The sequence below is a fragment of the Callionymus lyra genome, chromosome 3 (assembly GCF_982586985.1).
Source record: "Callionymus lyra chromosome 3, fCalLyr1.hap1.1, whole genome shotgun sequence".
Classification (NCBI taxonomy): Eukaryota; Metazoa; Chordata; class Actinopteri; order Syngnathiformes; family Callionymidae; genus Callionymus; species Callionymus lyra.
Window position 1 is genome coordinate 39,676,279 of NC_141820.1, and position 18,996 is coordinate 39,695,274.

The 18,996-nt window shown below is 39.0% G+C and overlaps 2 protein-coding genes across 2 annotated transcripts in view; both read right to left on the reverse strand.

Moving 5' to 3' along the window:
* ttll12 (tubulin tyrosine ligase-like family, member 12) overlaps positions 1–12,760 on the reverse strand; it is a 28,755-nt gene extending 15,995 nt beyond the window's left edge. Inside the window, exons 1-10 of the mRNA XM_087787944.1 lie at positions 12,586–12,760; positions 9,866–10,023; positions 8,487–8,685; positions 7,884–8,043; positions 7,186–7,319; positions 5,512–5,588; positions 5,319–5,435; positions 5,042–5,236; positions 4,866–4,977; positions 50–201 (exon numbers count right to left, since the gene is read on the reverse strand). Coding sequence (XP_087644070.1) covers positions 50–201; positions 4,866–4,977; positions 5,042–5,236; positions 5,319–5,435; positions 5,512–5,588; positions 7,186–7,319; positions 7,884–8,043; positions 8,487–8,685; positions 9,866–10,023; positions 12,586–12,726 — 1,445 coding nt within the window. The 5' untranslated portion in view covers positions 12,727–12,760. The remainder of the gene's footprint in view (positions 1–49; positions 202–4,865; positions 4,978–5,041; positions 5,237–5,318; positions 5,436–5,511; positions 5,589–7,185; positions 7,320–7,883; positions 8,044–8,486; positions 8,686–9,865; positions 10,024–12,585) is intronic.
* A 1,251-nt stretch (positions 12,761–14,011) lies between these two features.
* LOC148084947 (sorting nexin-4-like) lies at positions 14,012–18,922 on the reverse strand. Its single transcript, XM_087787945.1, has 14 exons — positions 18,868–18,922; positions 18,463–18,587; positions 17,565–17,703; positions 17,078–17,227; positions 16,966–17,013; positions 16,841–16,896; positions 16,620–16,692; positions 16,093–16,154; positions 15,965–16,030; positions 15,598–15,687; positions 14,880–14,979; positions 14,661–14,806; positions 14,419–14,533; positions 14,012–14,360 (listed from the first exon to the last, which is right to left on the reverse strand). The coding sequence occupies exons 2-14, from the start codon at positions 18,585–18,587 to the stop codon at positions 14,313–14,315; spliced, it is 1,218 nt and encodes a 405-aa protein (XP_087644071.1). The 5' UTR covers positions 18,868–18,922; the 3' UTR covers positions 14,012–14,312.
* Positions 18,923–18,996: the final 74 nt, after the last annotated feature.

The following is an 18,996-nucleotide window of genomic DNA, read 5'->3' on the forward strand; positions in this document are numbered from 1 at the left end:
AAATATTGAACAACCTCAACCCAACAATACCCTATTATATTGATCATACTTGTTAGCAAAGCGCAGCCAGAAGACTTCGTACACGTAGAGCTTCAGTGGCTTCACAGAGCGCAGCATGAGCATGTAGCGAATGTCAAACTTGACCATCCCCACATCTTCCCTGTTGAACAGCACAGGATCTTCGATGTACTTGCACACTACCTGGGAAAGAAAAGGACAATAAGGTTTGATCAATCTTCCCCCAGCAACTGGAATGTCAATAGTAGCTTTTTGTTTGAAATCTGAATTGTTGTGCCAAGAGCTGCTCTTGCACAACACCAAAATCCTAAAAAGCTTTAAAATGCTAACGAAATAATAGTAATTGTCAACATTACATTCTTCATTTTCTTGGTATAGAGTTTTCTCTCATCTTGCTTCGCCTTTTCTGGACCTCGTATCCCCCTCAGCTACCCCTTCAATCAGCCAACTTTCAAAACTCATCAATTAGTCTCTATGATTCAGGACTCTCTAGCATTGTTCAACACAGTGTTTTTTAAAAAAAATTGAATGTTGATTGTGACTTAATGAAGTAGGTCGAGCCCTTATCCTTTTAAAGTGATTTAAAAACTTTATTTTGTACCATGATACCCAGCTTATTCCTGTCCTGCTAGAATGAATAGCTTTAATAGCTTAATAACATTTTATTTCAGATTATTTTTTAACTAAAGGTAGTTGGGAAATTAAATGTGTTACTAAAAGAGCTAAAATCTGCAACTTGTAATGGTGCAAGACTCCAACTTTTGTTTAGTCTGGTTCATATTTAAGGCCATCTGATATAGATCTGCATTAGCAAGCACCTGGCACACATCCTGCATACAACACATACCATACATGAACATGTACTTTGCCTGTGTGAACCAAGGTTAGTCCTGAAAGTCCTGAAATCTATAATAAAAAAACAAACATCATGAATATGAGTCTGTGAGTCCAGTGCTGAAGTGGTTTCATTTAACTCAGAATCAGAATATTTTTATTTACCACTTTTATAAGTGAAGGGGATGCAATAATTAGGACATTGTTTTTGTACAAACGTGCAACAAAAAACATGAGAATAAAATATTAAACATAAATACAAGTACACTTTACCTATTTTAATAGTGCAGATTACAATTTTAAATGTGTGGACGGTAAGTAATATAGCGATTGAAACATTAAAGTCTATGCTTGCTGTTATGCACTTATTGACAGAAAATATACAAGGGGCAAGATTCAAGAACAACAGAGTCAAAGAGCCATGAGGTGCGAATGACAGGAAAGTGACAGCGAGGGCAGAGTGGAAAAGATCATTTATCATAAGTTCATTAAAACCAGGATACATCTTGTTGAGAAATATGTTGACGAGGAGAAAATGGAATTTCTATGTGCAACACCTTCAACAGAAAGACGTCTTCAAATTGGATACAATGGACCAAGCGATGTGGGGACACACCTGCAGGTGGATCGATAAGCTTTGAGGAAGCCAACCATTGAGGAGGGCGTCCGGAAAGCCAGAATGAAAGGATGGAGCTATGAGACAGTGTCTGTCTCTTCCATGAGCTAAGACAACCTTTGTCTGATCGCTGGTGAGAGATTGACCCAGATGTCTGCATCTGCAAATTCAACCCAACTTGTAAGGTTTTTGGTAAAAAACTTGATCCGGGTGGGTCAGGGAAGAAGGATTTCAACAACGGTAACACCAAGTTTGAAAGTCTGATTGCTGAGGGGAAGAAACCATTGTTGTGGGGGGAGGTTCTGTTGTTCTGAAGACACAATAAAGGGTTAAAATCGAGTTCCTCGCTAGTTGCTCCTCAATTGCTGCATCCTGGGTCTGTGCTTCTTTGGGGTTATCAAAGACTGGACACCAGGGTAACCTGGAAAGGGTTGTTGGTGAACCCTAACATACCAAACATATATTTATTATAAATGATCTTGAATAATTGGAAGTTATTGTTGATGATGTACTTTTATTTAAACTTTTCCAATGAGGCTCATGTTCTCCCTGTTAGAAGGAATGGAAGTCATTCATATTTAAAGAGAGCTTTTCCAGACAAAGCGCTTAAACAATCAAAACAATACTCAGTAAAATATATACTTAAAAGATCAAGATAACACTGATAACACAAAAGGAGTTCAAGAAAATCAAGGAAAAGCCTGAACAAATAAAAACGTCTTAAGATGTCACTTGAAGGAGTCAGTAGATCCATCAAAAGCAAAGAGAGAGGAAGATCGTTCCAAAGCTTAGGAGCAACAGCCTGAAAGGATTTCTCATCTCTGGTCCTGAACCGTGTGCGTGGAACCATCTGTAGATTCTGATCCACAGGCCTCAGAGCCCAAGCTGGGGTGTAAGGCTGGATCAGATCACTGATGTAAGGAGGAGCCTGACCACGAATAGCTCTGAAAGTAAGAACCAGAATTTTAAAGTTGATCCTGAAAGAAACTGCAGGCGAGAAGGCTCCTGTATTTGTCAAATACAACTCCCAGGTTTCTCAGGCTCAGTTTGACAGACTGACGTCACCCAAGTACTGACTCAACCCTGGAATCTTATCATCAGGAGCAATAACCAGAGTTCAGTTTTGTCCACATTTAGCTGCAAAGTGTTTTCACTCAGCCATTGTTTGATTTCTAACAAACAATTGACTAAGCTGTTCAGCTTCTGGGGCTCAGTTGGATCAAAAGAGCAGTAGAGCTGGATGTCATCAGCAAAAATGTGATAAGAAACATCAGGATATCTCTGAATGATTTTACCGAGGGGAATCAAGTATAGCAAAAACAATAAAGGACCAAGAAACAAAGACTGCTGCTCAGACACCACCTTCTCTAAGATCTTGGACAAGAAAGGGAGCTTAGAAATAGGCCTGTTATTAATGAGGTCAGTCGGGTCTAAGCCTGGCTTTTTAAGCAAAGGGTCCACAATGGCATGTTGAAATGCATTGGGAAAAACCCCTGTGGAAAGAGGGAGGTTCACCAATACTTTGATAAAGAGCCTACAGGCAAGGACGTCATCTGAGCATGAGGAGGGTTTCATCTTGGTCACCAGTGCTGAAATATCAGCGATACAGCACTGAAGGAAGACCACGAGGAGGCTATAGACTCAAGGACAGCAGGGGTTCCACACAATGGGTGAGAGATTTTCTCTATTATCAATTTAATTTTGTCAATGAAAAATCTGAACAATGCATTTCTTTCAGCTTCAGAGAAGACAGGCGTGATTTGAGGAGCAGGAGACATGAGAGAATTGATCGTGTCAAACAACACTTTAGGGTTTTTCTTATTTGCTGCTACCAGTTTCCTGATGTAATCAGATCTGACAGTTTCCATCATCTCATTGAATGAAGACATCAGGTCCCTAAGGTGAAGTCTGTGCACCTCAAGTTTAGTGGACTTCCAGAGACGATCAGTCTTTCGACAAAGTCTCTTCAGACTCAGGAGATCTTCAATTGTCCAATGGCACCATTTTTTCTAAATTTTCAAGTTTGATTTAATAGGTGCCACTTGATCCAGTAATTCAACACAATGATTAGTGAAACAGTGAATCAAACTGTCCACATTAAGGCAATCATTGAAGGAAAGAGGGTCAAACATAGCAGAAAAACTGTCTGCAGTATCAGCTGAGATGACACGCCACTGAGACCTAACTTCTAAGGGCTTAGGTTCAGGGATGAAGTCCAGGTTAAACAAGAGAAGAGAATGATCACTCAGATGGACATCATGTACAGATACATTAGAAATTTCCAGGCCAACAGTAAAAACTAAGTATAAATAGTGGCCTTTTTGATGAGTGGGTACAGAAACATGTTGCTCAAAATTAAAGGCTTCTGAAAAATGGAAGATAAGAAGTCACTAGTCTTTCAAGAACACTGCACAGGTCCAGGCAGGTGGTAGATTGACACACAATAAATGGCTAGAATATATAGGTATGACATGATATGTCATAGCTTTCCCACACTAGCTTGTAACTTAATTAGATAATTGGTGAAATGATAACACTTTATTGTGAATTCATCGCCTCATAGGGCTATAAGGGAGGAGTTCAATTTCTGTAAGGCATGAAGATGAAAGGTAGGTCTGTCATACCTGCTGTTGTAAATATCAATATTTCTTGTGTCCAACAATTTGACTGTGTAGAAGGTTAATACTAGGTTTGTTCTTCGACCCTACTAAACAGCATTCCAAGCCTTTGTGCAGTGCTGTGACACAATTGCAACAAACAAGAAGACAGAGTAGCACATGCCCAGGAAAAAAGTACGATGTTAACAAGAGCACATCGACCTGAACTTGAAAATGTTTTAGAGCGTAGATAAAACTGTCAAGAAGCAGATAAAAACAAACTGAAGTGTGTTAGCCTTCTGATCATACTTTTAATTTATGATTAACTCAAAAGTAAAATCTTGCCTGTGAAGAGGAACATCTATGATAACCATTTTATAACTGCAATATTGATTAGTTTTGTCCTCAGCCCTCGAAAACAGAACAGCTAGTCTTCCAAAACTAAAAAACTCTAGATCTACTCCTGTTTCCTCACAAACCAAAAAGGCAATTCTGTGTCTGCTAAGATTAACCACATTCCTGAGATGATACCCCTGACTGGTTTAATGGCCGTGTCTCTCTCCATGACCTCCACCTAACCTCCCCGTTTTAGAAACCATTAGGTTGAACATCAGTCGGACAGCAAACTCAGACCACCCCAAAAAAAATGTAAGCATTTTTGAGCAGGCTGAAGTCGCTAATTCAAGCCGAATGGCTAAATAAATAACCTAAGTGTTTGACTGCGTGACTGAATATGTGCTCCTACTCAGTAGCCACACTACATTTTGGATGTTTTACCATGAATGTTGTGTAAAAATCACCTTTGGCGTGCTTTCCCTCTGTCTGATGATGTAGTCCAGGCTGTTGGTGATGTGTGTGTCCAGTCCTCTAGCCAAGTTCCAGGGTTTGCAGATCCAGTGATTGTCCTCCCCCCTGAATGAAAACACATTGTCAACTGACCAGATGTTATCTTGTAATGCTCTGCACTGTGCCATGCCTCTGCTCCCTGAGTTGGTAATTCTTGATGAACTGCGGCAGCTCTGTATTGAGGTTAAAGGTCTCTGGAAGCCAGTCAGGAGACGAGCCAGCGTTAGATCGCCGGGCCATGGCGGCGAGACAGTCTTTCACTGTGACAAGCCACTCGCATGGAAACTGGTTCAGCATTACGTGTGGTCGGTCCTCACTGAGCTTCCTGTCGGAGAAGAAAAAGTAAATAAATAATAATTATTTAACAATTGTTCTCACTCCGAATTGAGCACCCACAATAATCTGACCTGTAGTCTTTGATTTGATTGTAGCTCCAGATTATGTCGGCCTCCTCCTCCACTTCTGTCACTTGAAACCGAGGATAAGTGAGGTTATTGACCACCTGCGACATCCCAGAGTAAACCCTGTCAAAGAAAATGATTCTATGAGCACAACAATGAACATCCTCCTCAGTTGGTACCAATTCTTTGACCGACTTACTTGAATATTCGATCTTTGGAGTAAGTCGGAGGTTGAATTTCCACTGGTAGCTTCTCCTTGTTTTCCTGAGCGATGTTCTGCAACATGATGTTGTGTTAAACTAACGGAAACATGTTAAGGAACACATTCATTTGACTCAAGTTTACACCAGCTATTATAGAAATCAAAGCAAATCAAGCTTTATCAAGCTTGTGCAATAACAGTATTGCAGTCAAGATGAGAAGACATTCCTAATGGAGTTATAATAATAAACAATTAAATAATTGGCATTCATATTAATAATAATAATGATTTATAAATAAAATAAAGTGTCTTTAGCAGCAGCCTTTTGTATAAAGTGATATTGTTATTATATATATTATATGTGCCACAACTCCTATCACACAAAGAAGGGTCCAACATTGTAAAGTGGGTGAAGGTTAGGAGCTCTGGCTTTCTACAGGGTTTTTTGGGAGACATGAGAGATTGTTCAGAAATCATCATATATATTTTTAACAAATTAAGGGGCAGTTAGGGTTCCCTGTCAACGCTTGCCTGGTCTGAGTGTAGAACGTCTTCAGTAGCAACCGAGGACAGGAGAACCAGGATGCAGCAATTCAGAAGAAACTAGTGAGAGGGTTAAACATTTTAATTAAAAGGCCAGGAGCAGGAACTAGATTTTATCCATTTATTCCACGATTTTCAGCGCTGGACTCACAGCTCAGACCTCTACCGAGTGAAAGCTGGTAATTTGTGGGCCAAGATTCATGATGTTACATATTTTTTGTAGCCTTCTGGACTAACCTTGGTTCCCATGGATAAATAACATGTCCGTGTACGGTATGTTTGTGAGAATGTTGGAAGCACAAGGCGAGAGTGGAAGAATCATGAGCATGGGTCAAAAGTAGAGAATGCAAGGCGACCTTACAAGGCAAGGCCAACCCCCAGATGGTCGCGTATGTACGCATCTCAATCCTCTCTGATGGGTATGGTTCATAAATGTGAGCCGAATTACAGAATTATCTTTGGCGGGACAGTGGCACATGTGCATGATGCACCCTATAGTGCTTCTTATTGGTAAGTACCCATCATGCAGCACTGATGAACCAGTTGAGTGTTTAGAGGAGCATCCATTGATGACTGGATGACAAGATGATAAGGATTTGTTGCCGTTTTAAATAACTTTGTGGAACCGAAGATCTTTCGTTCTAATGATTGGACGCACAATCTCCCACAGCTGCTCTGTTGAAAAGTTCCAGACCACTGTCTCATTGAGATTAATGCCATCAGCAGAGTTATGGACGTAATTTATGTACTTATTCACTTCATGTAATAGTTTATTATTATTATAATAATTATGATTTACAGGTCCAAACACACACATACATATAGAAGAACACTTTTATTGAATTTACAATTAATATGTATCTAGGCATTTATACCACACATATACATCCCTGAATTGTCCAGTAAATGATTATAAATGAATATATATATAGGTTTTAATTTCTGCTCTGCACTACATCTGTATGTTGAGCTGAATGACAATAAAGCTTGATTTGATAAAGATATATATATTTTTTGTAATTCCACTAAAAGAGTTCTTTGTCTTCTCAGAATTTATATTTCTTATATTAAAACAAATACAAGTTAACAATGTTAATGTCTGTGGAATTTGTTTGTGTGAGTCACCACCTCATAGTAAGTGTCCGCGGGCTCCGACACTTCAATGCTGACTTCTCCTAAATCTGATGGTATCCATGGATACAAACGACATTTCCTAACGATAGGATTCGTCTCTCCGTATGCATAATCCCGAGTTACTTCATCTGTGGAAGAGATTGACACAACAATAAAATCTCTTTATATAGGAGGTGTTCAGCGTCAACTTAAGAGAGCCACTAAGGGAGAGTCAACTTGGGAATTCCTACCCTCATCATTAGGAAAATCTATTGTTTCACTTAATAATACCTTTGTTGTATGTTATTACAAAAATAACATAAAAATACTCCAGTCTGTTAGACTACTCTAGAACAGACCAATTCTGGGAAAGTAGTTTGCTCGTTATAATCATTTTCTCTCCATTGTGGAAACTTACAGCAAACCAAAGAAAATAATCGGATGTCTGGAAATATGTGGATTCATGGATCCATGATATACTCTCCCACAACAAGTCCAAGATCAACAGCATGTGTTTTGAAAGATCTGGACATAGAAGGTTGCCAGTTTAGAGACAGCCCACTGTCAACGTGTATAAACTATTGTCACTTTGATGGTGCTTGGATGGAGCTTAGTAAAATGACGACCTGGTAAAATCAAACAGATCCTGTGGTCCTCTCGTCTCTTTACCCGCATCCCCCCCCAAAACAGCGCATGTGTGCTTGTGTGCTCACCTCCCACCTGTAGGTCCGCCAGAGGCCACAGCACAGTGTAAGCTATCTGAGTCTGGGTTGAGAAGAACGGAGCCATGCAGCAGCTCGGCTGGTCCGAGTGCTGGACCTGACATCCAAACTCATCCATAATGTACCAGACTGGGACCTTCTGTTCTGCTGACTAAAGCACAAAAGCAATTATATCATGGTCACATCATAGCCAAATCACTCAGCAAGACAACAGCTAACACATACTGATATACTGTATGTCTTTAACTTGTTTTCATGTAATTTAAAACCGATTCCGATGTTCAAACTCTAATTTTCTCAGATGATGTGTTGCTGCTGCTCAATCAGACTCGAACCGGGGTAAGAATGAGTGGTTATACTGATAATATGAATAGGTTATATTTTTATGAGGGGATATCAAACCAAAATGACAGTATCTGTGTTGCTCTTCGTTCTGACAGTATCCATGATCATTCCTAATGTTTGGGGCGGTACAGTGGCAGGAAAGCTGGAGGATTAATAAATGGTGTAGTTCATGAAAATATTCAAGCACTACAATTACATGGACAGGTGAGCAGATGTATCACATTCAACTCTAAAATATATAAAACTTACCCCCTGGGAGAGATGATAAGTCTGGTTGTACTTCCACATGCCTTCCAAAACTAGCTCTACCACGTCAGGGTCAGGAGCCTCACCATGGAATTCTATCCCCATTAGAGATGCCATTCTCTGCAGCAGACCTGGGATCTGCTCCAGCTGCTCACGTGCTACGCAGGCATGGTACGTCCATGCGTGGTCCACAAGAAACACACTACACAAAGCAAAATATGTCATCACACGCACGCACACATCGTGTCTCATTGGGCTTTTTTTTTTTTTAAATAAAGTCTCATGGTAATGAGTTATAAGCATAAACCTCTGCCCATGGATAGCCAATCATGACCATATAAGGAGGTGTAGATCAGGGGTTGGCAACATTTACCTCACAAAGAACCATCTCTTTAAGCATTGATAATTATCATAACAATGTTTTAATACTTTATATTTACTGCAGTTTGTCCTGACGAACTGACTCATGTTTGTTTTCAACTCTTTTCTCATGTAAAACACTATGCGACTCTGAAGGGTTATATATACATTAATATAAGTCATAATAATTGTATCATCTTCATCATTGTTATTATCATTGAAACAATGCAGATAAATAAAAAAAATAGGACATTCATAATGAAATTATTTGATATCAAACATAACCTAATTTATAATAACGTACAGGGACGTAACTGAATGACGTGCTGAAAATGTTTCAATATTTTCTATGAAGGCGGATAGAAATTGTAGTTAACAGGTCTTGTTTTGTTCGTTTTTTTATTTTTGAACAAACTTAAGTAAAATACTGTAACATTTGTTGTGTGTGTTATTGTTTTAAACCTACAGGACAAAAATGGAAATTAAGCTACTGTGGGTTAAAGTCAAAGGAGTGGAAGAGGAAGGTTCAGAAACAGAGAGAAAAGAGGAAAGGCAAGTTTGGGAGTAGGGACCTGAAGGGAAAGGCCGAAAGGAACAGAAGAAGACCCACATTTATACCAATACTTTTTTTTAAATCCTGTGCGGCTCCACACCTGTCAAACACACAAACAGAGAGAAACAAAAGATAGGAGATATCCATATAATTTATGGTGAAGTGTAAACAAACTTTTTTTCCGTTAGTTGTGGAGTTGAAAATAAACAAAATAATAAAGTTTCTCGTGTAAGTTGTTGATACTGTATGTGACAAAACCCATTTGGATGTGACAGATGTTGTTAACCTTCCTGACACAGGGGTCATATCAGACGATAAATAAACAGACGATCAAATCGGATCCCTAACAGAAGAACTGCCATAGCCAAAGTGTCCCAAAAGATTCTCATTCATCCAGGTCATGGATATCAAAGTGAGTCAGTGGACTGTGTAGAGTAGTAGGAAGATTTTTCAATTGACTCACTCTTACCTGTTCTCATCAGAGGCTTGCAGTCCACTTTCACGCCCCACAACAACTTTAGAGCGCAACACTCGTCCAGGATTATCCTTGCCTTCTTCCTCAGCATCCTCCTCATCATCATCTTCCTGGATCTGCATGATCCCAAAAACTTCCCCTGCATCATAGATCTTTGGAGCGGAAACACAGTTAGTTTGGCTGCACGGCCAGAGGTCATCTACAGTAATTTACAGTGAGTTTTTTTAAAGAGAAATAAAGGTTTTGGCTGCTACAAAATGAAGTTGCATATTTGACTATATTTTACTGCATATAAAGTAGTATGTGTTTTGATATTGGTTGCTGATCTAATCTTATGTGTTTGAACTAGGTTTAAGATAAAACGTAAAGAAATGTGATTTCAAATTAAAGACTGATTGAAGGAATGGATTTGTTCATTTTTTATCATGTCAATATTTAAATCTTTGTGATGTTCAGTTAGTTCCATTTTTTTATAGTGAGTGTGAGGGTTTCAGCCAGTTAACTTGAAATATTTTCACTAATCACCAATTTAAGTAAGTACAGCTGACACAGACAAAGCTTTCTCAGCATATAAAAGAGAAGACTAACCACTTCTTTAATGTGATTTATTTTTAACCTTTTCACCTCAAAATATTTCAGGATGACATGGAACCCATATTTGTGAAGCCCTGGTTTCGACTTATAAGGTAATTTTGTTCTTAACAGCATTAAATGCAACATTAAGGCACATGAGTTCAAGTTACTGTGGAATATGTCAAACATTATGTTACGCATTATATCGACTCACGGTACGAATAACCAAAATACACAGTATATTAAGCCATGGGAACAAGAACGGTTGTCATTGCATCGGGCCACACAATATATCAAGTCCTGGGAACAAGAACGGTGGTTATAAGTTGCCACTTGCATCAAGCTGTTTAACAGTGGATGGGATGAAAGTAGCTGATAAAACAGTATGAGAATAAACCAGTGGATGGGAAGAAAGTAGCCGATAAAACAGTATAAGAATACACCATGTATCAGCATCTTGGAAACCATCTGCTGCGACATCCTGTCTGACACCGTGACCATACCGATATGAACTCGACGAAAATACCAAGAACTCTACGTACAGAATAGCATTCCAGGAAATGATGACATATTGTGTGCCTTTTTTGTCTTGTCGAACTTTTGCAATAAATTGACCCTGAAATCTGTAGGAGACCAGAACTTAGTGAGCAGCTGCAGGAGCAAGTTCGGAACTTGTATTGAGCTGGCTAGGTTCTCCTCCTCATCAGGCTGAATCTTGATTCTGACTTTGTGTGGTGTTTTGATTCATCATCGACCATTCTCTCCGAAGAGTCCTACTACGTGTGGAATATGTCAAACATTATATTACGCATTGTATTGAGTTGCGCATGAATAGTTAAAGCTACGCAATATATCAAGTGTGGAATATGTCAAACATTACTTTACGCATTGTATTGAGTTACGCATGAATAGTTAAAGCCACGCAATGTATCGGGTCACGGGACGAGCAGCCAAGCAGTATATCCATATACGGTACAAGTAGTTGGGCGGAGCAGTATGAAAAGTCACAAATAACAAGAACTGTGTTTAATGAGCAATGAATCAGGATATTAGAGTGCTTTCTGCTGCAGCCCCTGTCTGGCACCATGTAAGGACCCATAAAGAATGAGGAACCGAAGACGTATGTTAAACTGTCTGTGACTTGTGGAAACTTACAATAAACCCTAAAAAGGACACCATAAAGAATGGGGAACTGATGACGTATGTTAAACTGTATGTGACTTGTGGAACTTTACAATAAATTGACGCTGAAATGTGCAGGAGATCAGAACTCAGTGAGCAGCTGCAGGAGCGAGTACGGAACTTGTATTGAGCTGGTTGGGTTCTCCTCCTCATCAGACTGAACCTTGATTCTGACTTTGTGTGGCGTTTTTGATCCCTCATCGACCATTCTCTCCGAAGAGTCCTACTACGTCAAATGTAATTTGGGAATGACACCTTGCAACAGAGGAAGCTAAAGTCATAACATACGTCAAATGTAATTCGGGAGTGACACCTTGCAACAGAGAAAGCAAAAGTCATAACATTACGTGACAAAATGATAAAACACACAAAAAAAGGAAATAGAGTGACAACACACCAAAAAAGTCCAGAGTTAAAGGACAAAAATGTGTTTTAAGTTGATATGAGGATAATTTAAAATATACGTATAATAGAAATGACCAATGTGATAAACAGAACACAATAATATTATTAACAAAGACATGTCTCTAGTTAAACAATGCAAACAATCCAACTTGTGATCATTTTGTGTGTGTGTGTGTGTGTGTTCACAATATAGGCCCTTTGAAAATGCTTAAAAACTTGAAAATTAATTTGTGCCGTTTTAAACGCCTGTATTGGAAATAAACCTAGTTTGTCTCATGGCTGAAACTGAAGCAGACTAGCAGAAGAATAGAAAAATTGCATCAGATTAGAATGAGTACTTTCAGAATAAAAGCTCTTTTAAAATACTCGTATTAACATAATTTGTGCTGTTTTTAAATAATTGTATTTAGAATAACCCTATCCAGCCTTACAGCCGATCGATCTGTGGATCAGAATCTACTGATGGTTCCTCGCACACGGTTCAGGACCAGAGGAGAGAAATCCTTCCAGGCTGTTGCTCCTAAGCTTTGGAAGGATCTACTGACTCTGCTCACCTCGCTGGAGATCTTGTGATAGAGATTTCTCCAGAGGGACTCGGGAAGTCCGATGGACTGCAGAGCACCAGAGTGCAAACCCAGGAAAGTCAGAAAGTCTTTGTCATCATCTTCTGATATCAGGATGACGTTTGTTGACATGTTCACTCCAGTGACAGCACGCACGTGCGCACGCTAACTGAGACCCGGAAGAGATACGATGAGGTAGGCACCCGGTGCATGATGGGATGTTGGGCGTTTCTTTTTCTTTTTTTTTAAACAAAAAAATCAACCGCAATAACTGTAATATGGATTTATAAGAATGTTGTGAGCGTTTGTTTAATCATAAAATAAAATATTTTTCGTATAGAAAATTTGTATTTTTTTTTTTTTACTATGTCTGTATTTTTAAAGAGCATTTTGTGTCATGATGTGAGTGTCTCAGCTATCTCCAGCTGATCCTGGACCTCTATTGTACTCAGTCATCAGTATATGTATGTTTGGACAAAACTCTCTTTTAATTTTCTCTCGAAAAGTTGGAGTTTGATATGACTTAAGCTTCCTCTATTAGCAAGGTGTCATTCCCGAATTACTTTAGACGTAGTAGGACTCTTCGGAGAGAATGGTCGACGATGAATCCAAAAGAACCACACAAAGTCAGAATCAAGATTCAGCCTGATGAGGAGGAGAACCTAGCCAGCTCAATACGAGTCCACGAACTCGCTCCTGCAACTGCTCACTAAGTTCTGCCCTCCTGTACCTTTCATCATCAATTTATTGAAAAGTTCCAGAAGTTCAGACAGTTCAACATACATCATCAGTTCCCCAATTCGCCAAGTGGTCCATAAGTCACAGACAGCATAACAATGTGTTATCAGTTCCTCATATCAGCAAGAGGTCTTTCCGGGGCCGCTATGGTAGAGGTCAGCCCGTGAGCCTCAGCAAACATCCCTCAATATGCTGATACAGTACTTATTTTCTTAAACATAATGCTTGTTATCTTGCCTTGAGCATACTGATCAGCCCTAGCCATACATACCGTATACGTATATACTGTTTGGCTGCTCATACCGTGACTTGATAAATTGTGTAGCTTTATCTATTCATTAACATGCGTAACTCAATACAATGTATAACGTTTGATACATTCCACCACTTACTATCGTATGCTTTACCAGAATATCTAACGGATATTTATGCTCAAATATACTTTAAACATTGGCTTCATATAAAATGATAATGTTTAAAAGTTATTTTTTACTCGATCAGAAAACACATAATATATAACTCTACACTATATACAAAATGTTAATTTTAATATATTTATTTTACTTTCATATCTATACTGGGAAAACGTGTCATGTGATATTAATTTTATTCCCTTGAAAGTTCTTAGATTTAAAGTTTTTTGAGATTCACTGTGTCCATGTGAGTGGAGCAAAAACACTTTTATACTCATGTCAAGGTGATTTTATTTACTAACCATCTACAACGTGACCATAATAGTATAGAAACAGATTGAACCAGGAAACAGAATATGAACAACAAAAAAAACGACTTTGTATGAAACTAAACATTTACATATACAACATATACAGATAACCATTGCAATAGTAATGCCATTCTCAAAAATAGATTAATCTAATTATTAAATACAGTATTCAAAATGTACTTAAACCATACTCAATTCACCAATACATCATATTTGGCTGTGTACAAATCTTTGTGTTTTGTGCAGAATTATCTTTTCACATCTTGAGGAAACATTCTTTGGCATTGCTCCAGACTTGTATTCCCTGAAGAGACAGTAGATGAGTTGACATTGATGTGATGAAATGTGACATTTGGACCAACCTTCTTGCACATGTTGATCTGCATGGCAGCGTAGTTAATGAGCGCTTCTCTCAGGTCTTTGTTGGTCTGCTCCCTGAAACGCTGCATGTCCACCCAGGCCTTGTCCACATGCTCTCTGCAACAACAGCCAGCAAAGTCATTTTTGTCCATCAGTGAGTATAAATGTCATGGAACCATGTCAAATTGCTAGTCAGACCATACATTTGGAATTAAATAAGAATAATGTTGTACTTGAAACTCACTCGCGCTCAACACTTTTCTCCTTCACCATCTCCTCCCCCTCAGCTATCATCTCCTCCAGCAGCTTCAGTCGCGCCTCCCTCTGCTCCGGGGTCTCTTGTCCGAACAGCTTGTTCGTCATGCCCTTGAAAGAGAATGTGCGGATAATCTGAGCAGATAAGAAGTAAGGTAAATATTTTAAAATGAAGCTTCCGAGAGCACATAAAAAGTGACAATCGCACCCCTGTTGCCAGCTCCTCTCTCTGCTGCTTCTTGGACAGAAGGTCTTGACTCGCCATCTCCAACTCAAACTGGGTCAGCTCATGTTTCCTGCACACCGCTCTGTAGCAAAACATGAACTCTTCAAGCACATACTTAGGGAAAATAAAATTGCTGGTAAAAACAAATCTTTCCTTCGTATCGGGCAATAAATGATTCTACACAGGGTTAAGTACTTCACAACCTGTGCCTTAAACAACAAATAACCAACGAGCTAACACCATTCAACTTGCCTGAACTCAGTCTTACATTATCATTCATTTTGATATTCAAAGTCGGTCCGAAAAACTATTATTTTTTGCCAAAATAAAGAAACCCAAAATATCATCATGAGTAAGGAATTCAAATACAGTATGTACTGTATATGTATTGTATATTTTTGACACTTTAGACACACTTTTACATACCGTTTAACGATAACACAGCTTGATTTAACTTTTAAACACAGACATAAGCAGACCAACAGCCATGCCAAAACTTAAAATGCTAAAATATATTTGTAGCCAAATACATTTAACAAAAAACTTGTTTCAATTATAATTTGGTATTTGGCGACATCTCGTGTCCAAAGACGAAACACATCCTTATATTTAATTTATTCACGCGCAAAATATGTTTTACAATGAATTGAGTAAATGTTTCCAGTAATGTTTATAGTATCAAATATCTCCAACATGTTACCTGAGGGCTTCAGCATAGAAGAGATATTCTTTCATCTGGTCTGCGTAATGCTCCTCGTCCTCTAAGATGTCATCTATTGAGGCAGCATATCTGCACACAAGAAAGATCGTATCACAGATGTTTAAAACCAGTAATCTTTCCCATTGCAATGTGTATTATAAGGTATTCCCTTGGTAGCAGACTGAACATCATGAATGATTTCATAAGCTAATTCTGACTTGTCTCAGCCTTAAACTTAATCCATCAGAATACAAACTGGTGAATTAAATTAGTTAGACTAGAGACTTTTTAAATGAGTTGAAGCATTAGAATGATGACATCAAGATCAACACATACTTTTCTAATCATGATATTCAAATGTACTCACCCGTCCATGTGGTGACCAGCACTTTGAAGCCCATCTCCCATCTCCCTCTCTACAGCACTCCACTCGCTGGAACAAACATGTGTGGAATCAAAGAACAACAATGTCAAGAGTCACTGACAGACACACACCTGAACACTCTTCCATAGTTTCCGTGGATCTTGTAAACACCATAAAGTCGATCAGCAACTCTCTAACAGCCACAGAAGCAGGAAATCATAAAGAAAGAGAGGGGTCAACATTTGTTTGTATGTTACTTTTAATGTTTGTTTGTTACTTTGTGTGATAAGGCCTGACTGTGTTTTGATAAAAGATCTAGTTTTGGTGTGTGCACATTTGAGTAAGAAAATGCTTATTTTATTGATATCTGTGCTTGTGTGTGTGGTATTATGTTTTTGTGTGTAGATTTTAGACAGCAGGTCAAGTATTCCTTGTGTCATGAACTGTATCTGTTGTTGGTGATGTGCGTTGAGGCAGGTGTTTTTTTTTCAAACACAGGGGTGTTTTCCTTGTGTCTACCTTGTGTGTTCAGAGTTTTAGAGATTTGTGAGATTCACTGTGATCTTAGTTTGTGTTTTGGATGTGGGGTCATGGGACTTTCTTTGGCTTGTCTGTATGTGCATTGTATCTGTCTTTGTAGAGCCGTATGCATTTATACCGCTCGAGCTCTGAGTAGTTGAGAAGTGTGCGACTGCAGCTCATCACTGTAGTGCTTCATCTCCATGAAGCGCCTAAAGAAACACAAAATAAATAAACAGGACATTTCCCTATTTTTGATATCAACTGACTTCTCTCATTAAATTAGAGAACAAAAATCAACTTTTGTATGTATTTGACAAATGCATGTTTCATTTTTGTCAACTTGAAATGCTGACTCACTTATCTGGATTTCTGACCCTGAAGGTGGCGCTGAGAGCTCTCAACCTGGAGTCGGACTGTGAACATAAAAGTAACAATTCATATGTGCATAAGCTAATGACACAATGTACAGAAGTAGTTGCTACCTTTGCCTGAAACCCTGTTTCATACACAACATCTTTCCAACCATGTTCCTGTCACAAGAAGAGTTGGTCGTGACTGTATTATCAACAAGCCATCAGGTGAGCAGGAACTTACCTCTGTGAGGAAATGATAGAGGATCTTGTCATTAGAGAGGACTGGGTGTGATGCAACACGCAGCAGGAAGTTCTCTAAGCCAACCCGGCGCCGCTCAACGAAGTCTGGGTCCATGTTGTCAGCCGCAAGCTTGTGCCAAACAAACTCTGCCTGAACAAAAAGAAAAAAACTTCTTACGTGTTGGATTTGAAGTTGATTTTTAATGCCGATTTGTCTGTGTTAATCAGGCAGTGCTAGAGGTGGACTTCTTCCTGTTGACTGTGACTTTAAATCGTAGTTTGTGTTGGTAGAACTGAACGTTCAAAACTTAACAGACTCTTGTACCCTAAGCAACTTTATGTTGTAATGTGTAAAAGAATCTGACCACCATCCTTTTTTTGTGAATCTCAACACAACATGTTCTGAAATATTAACCACAAAACTTTCAGAATAGATAAGAAATAATGTATGGTGGGGAAATATAATGAGTATTAGAGGGGAAACTCACTCTCTTCTCGGGCAGCGGCGGGACCACAATGTATGGATAGGTGACTAAGAGGTAGTTTCTAAGCAGCTCAAATTCACTGTATCTCCTCCACAGCGAGTCTGGAGCAGAATGTCTTCCTTCAGAGAGAGGATCCACTGGTCTGTGGAGATTGAAACATTGTCAACAATAACACAAACATAAGATGAATGTCTTCCTTCAGAGAGAGGATCCACTGGTCTGTGGAGATTGAAACATTATCAACAATAACACAAACATAAGATGAATGTCTTCCTTCAGAGAGAGGATCCACTGGTCTGTGGCGATTGAAACATTGTCAACAATAACACAAACATAAGATGAATGTCTTCCTTCAGAGAGAGGATCCACTGGTCTGTGGCGATTGAAACATTGTCAACAATAACACAAACATAAGATGAATGTCTTCCTTCAGAGAGAGGATCCACTGGTCTGTGGCGATTGAAACATTGTCAACAATAGCACAAACATAAGATGAATGTCTTCCTTCAGAGAGAGGATCCACTGGTCTGTGGAGATTGAAACATTATCAACAATAACACAAACATAAGATGAATGTCTTCCTTCAGAGAGAGGATCCACTGGTCTGTGGAGATTGAAACATTATCAACAATAACACAAACATAAGATGAATGTCTTCCTTCAGAGAGAGGATCCACTGGTCTGTGGCGATTGAAACATTGTCAACAACAACAAAAACATAAGATGAATGTCTTCCTTCAGAGAGAGGATCCACTGGTCTGTGGCGATTGAAACATTGTCAACAATAACACAAACATAAGATGAATGTCTTCCTTCAGAGAGAGGATCCACTGGTCTGTGGAGATTAAAACATTGTCAACAATAACACAAGATGAATGTCACGAAAGTCATATGTTCTTGCCGTGTTTCAACCAGGTACACCGTGTAAGTCTCCTGCATGTTGACGGAGTTCTTTCCATTCCTCTTCTCTGCCTCAGCAACACAGATCTCCATCCTGCGCTGCAGAGAGGAACAGTCCTCGTCCATCTGAAACATCGCGAGATTACACTCATTCACTGGCTTTTTCATTTGTGCCTTCAAAAAGCTAAAACAGTTTTTTATATTCATCAAAATGTAAACTGTGAATTGTTATGAGTAAACGTGCGTGCTAGCATCGCAAGCAACGATAACAGATTGACGTAAATAAACTATCAACGAGAAAACCATTTAAAAACAAAGCTATAACGATTAGAAAATATGAATCATCCTGGTGTCGCTTTAAACTCCATGTTCTTTAAGGTCGAATACTCATCTCCTGTTGATTTACCGTGTTTCGTCTTTCGTTTGTGACTAGTAGAAATCCGCCATCCTTCCTCCTGATGTTTGAGTCAGTACGCATGCGCAGTCATGACAGCGGGTGTGATCTCTTTTTATTTGATATATTTTTGAAACCTGT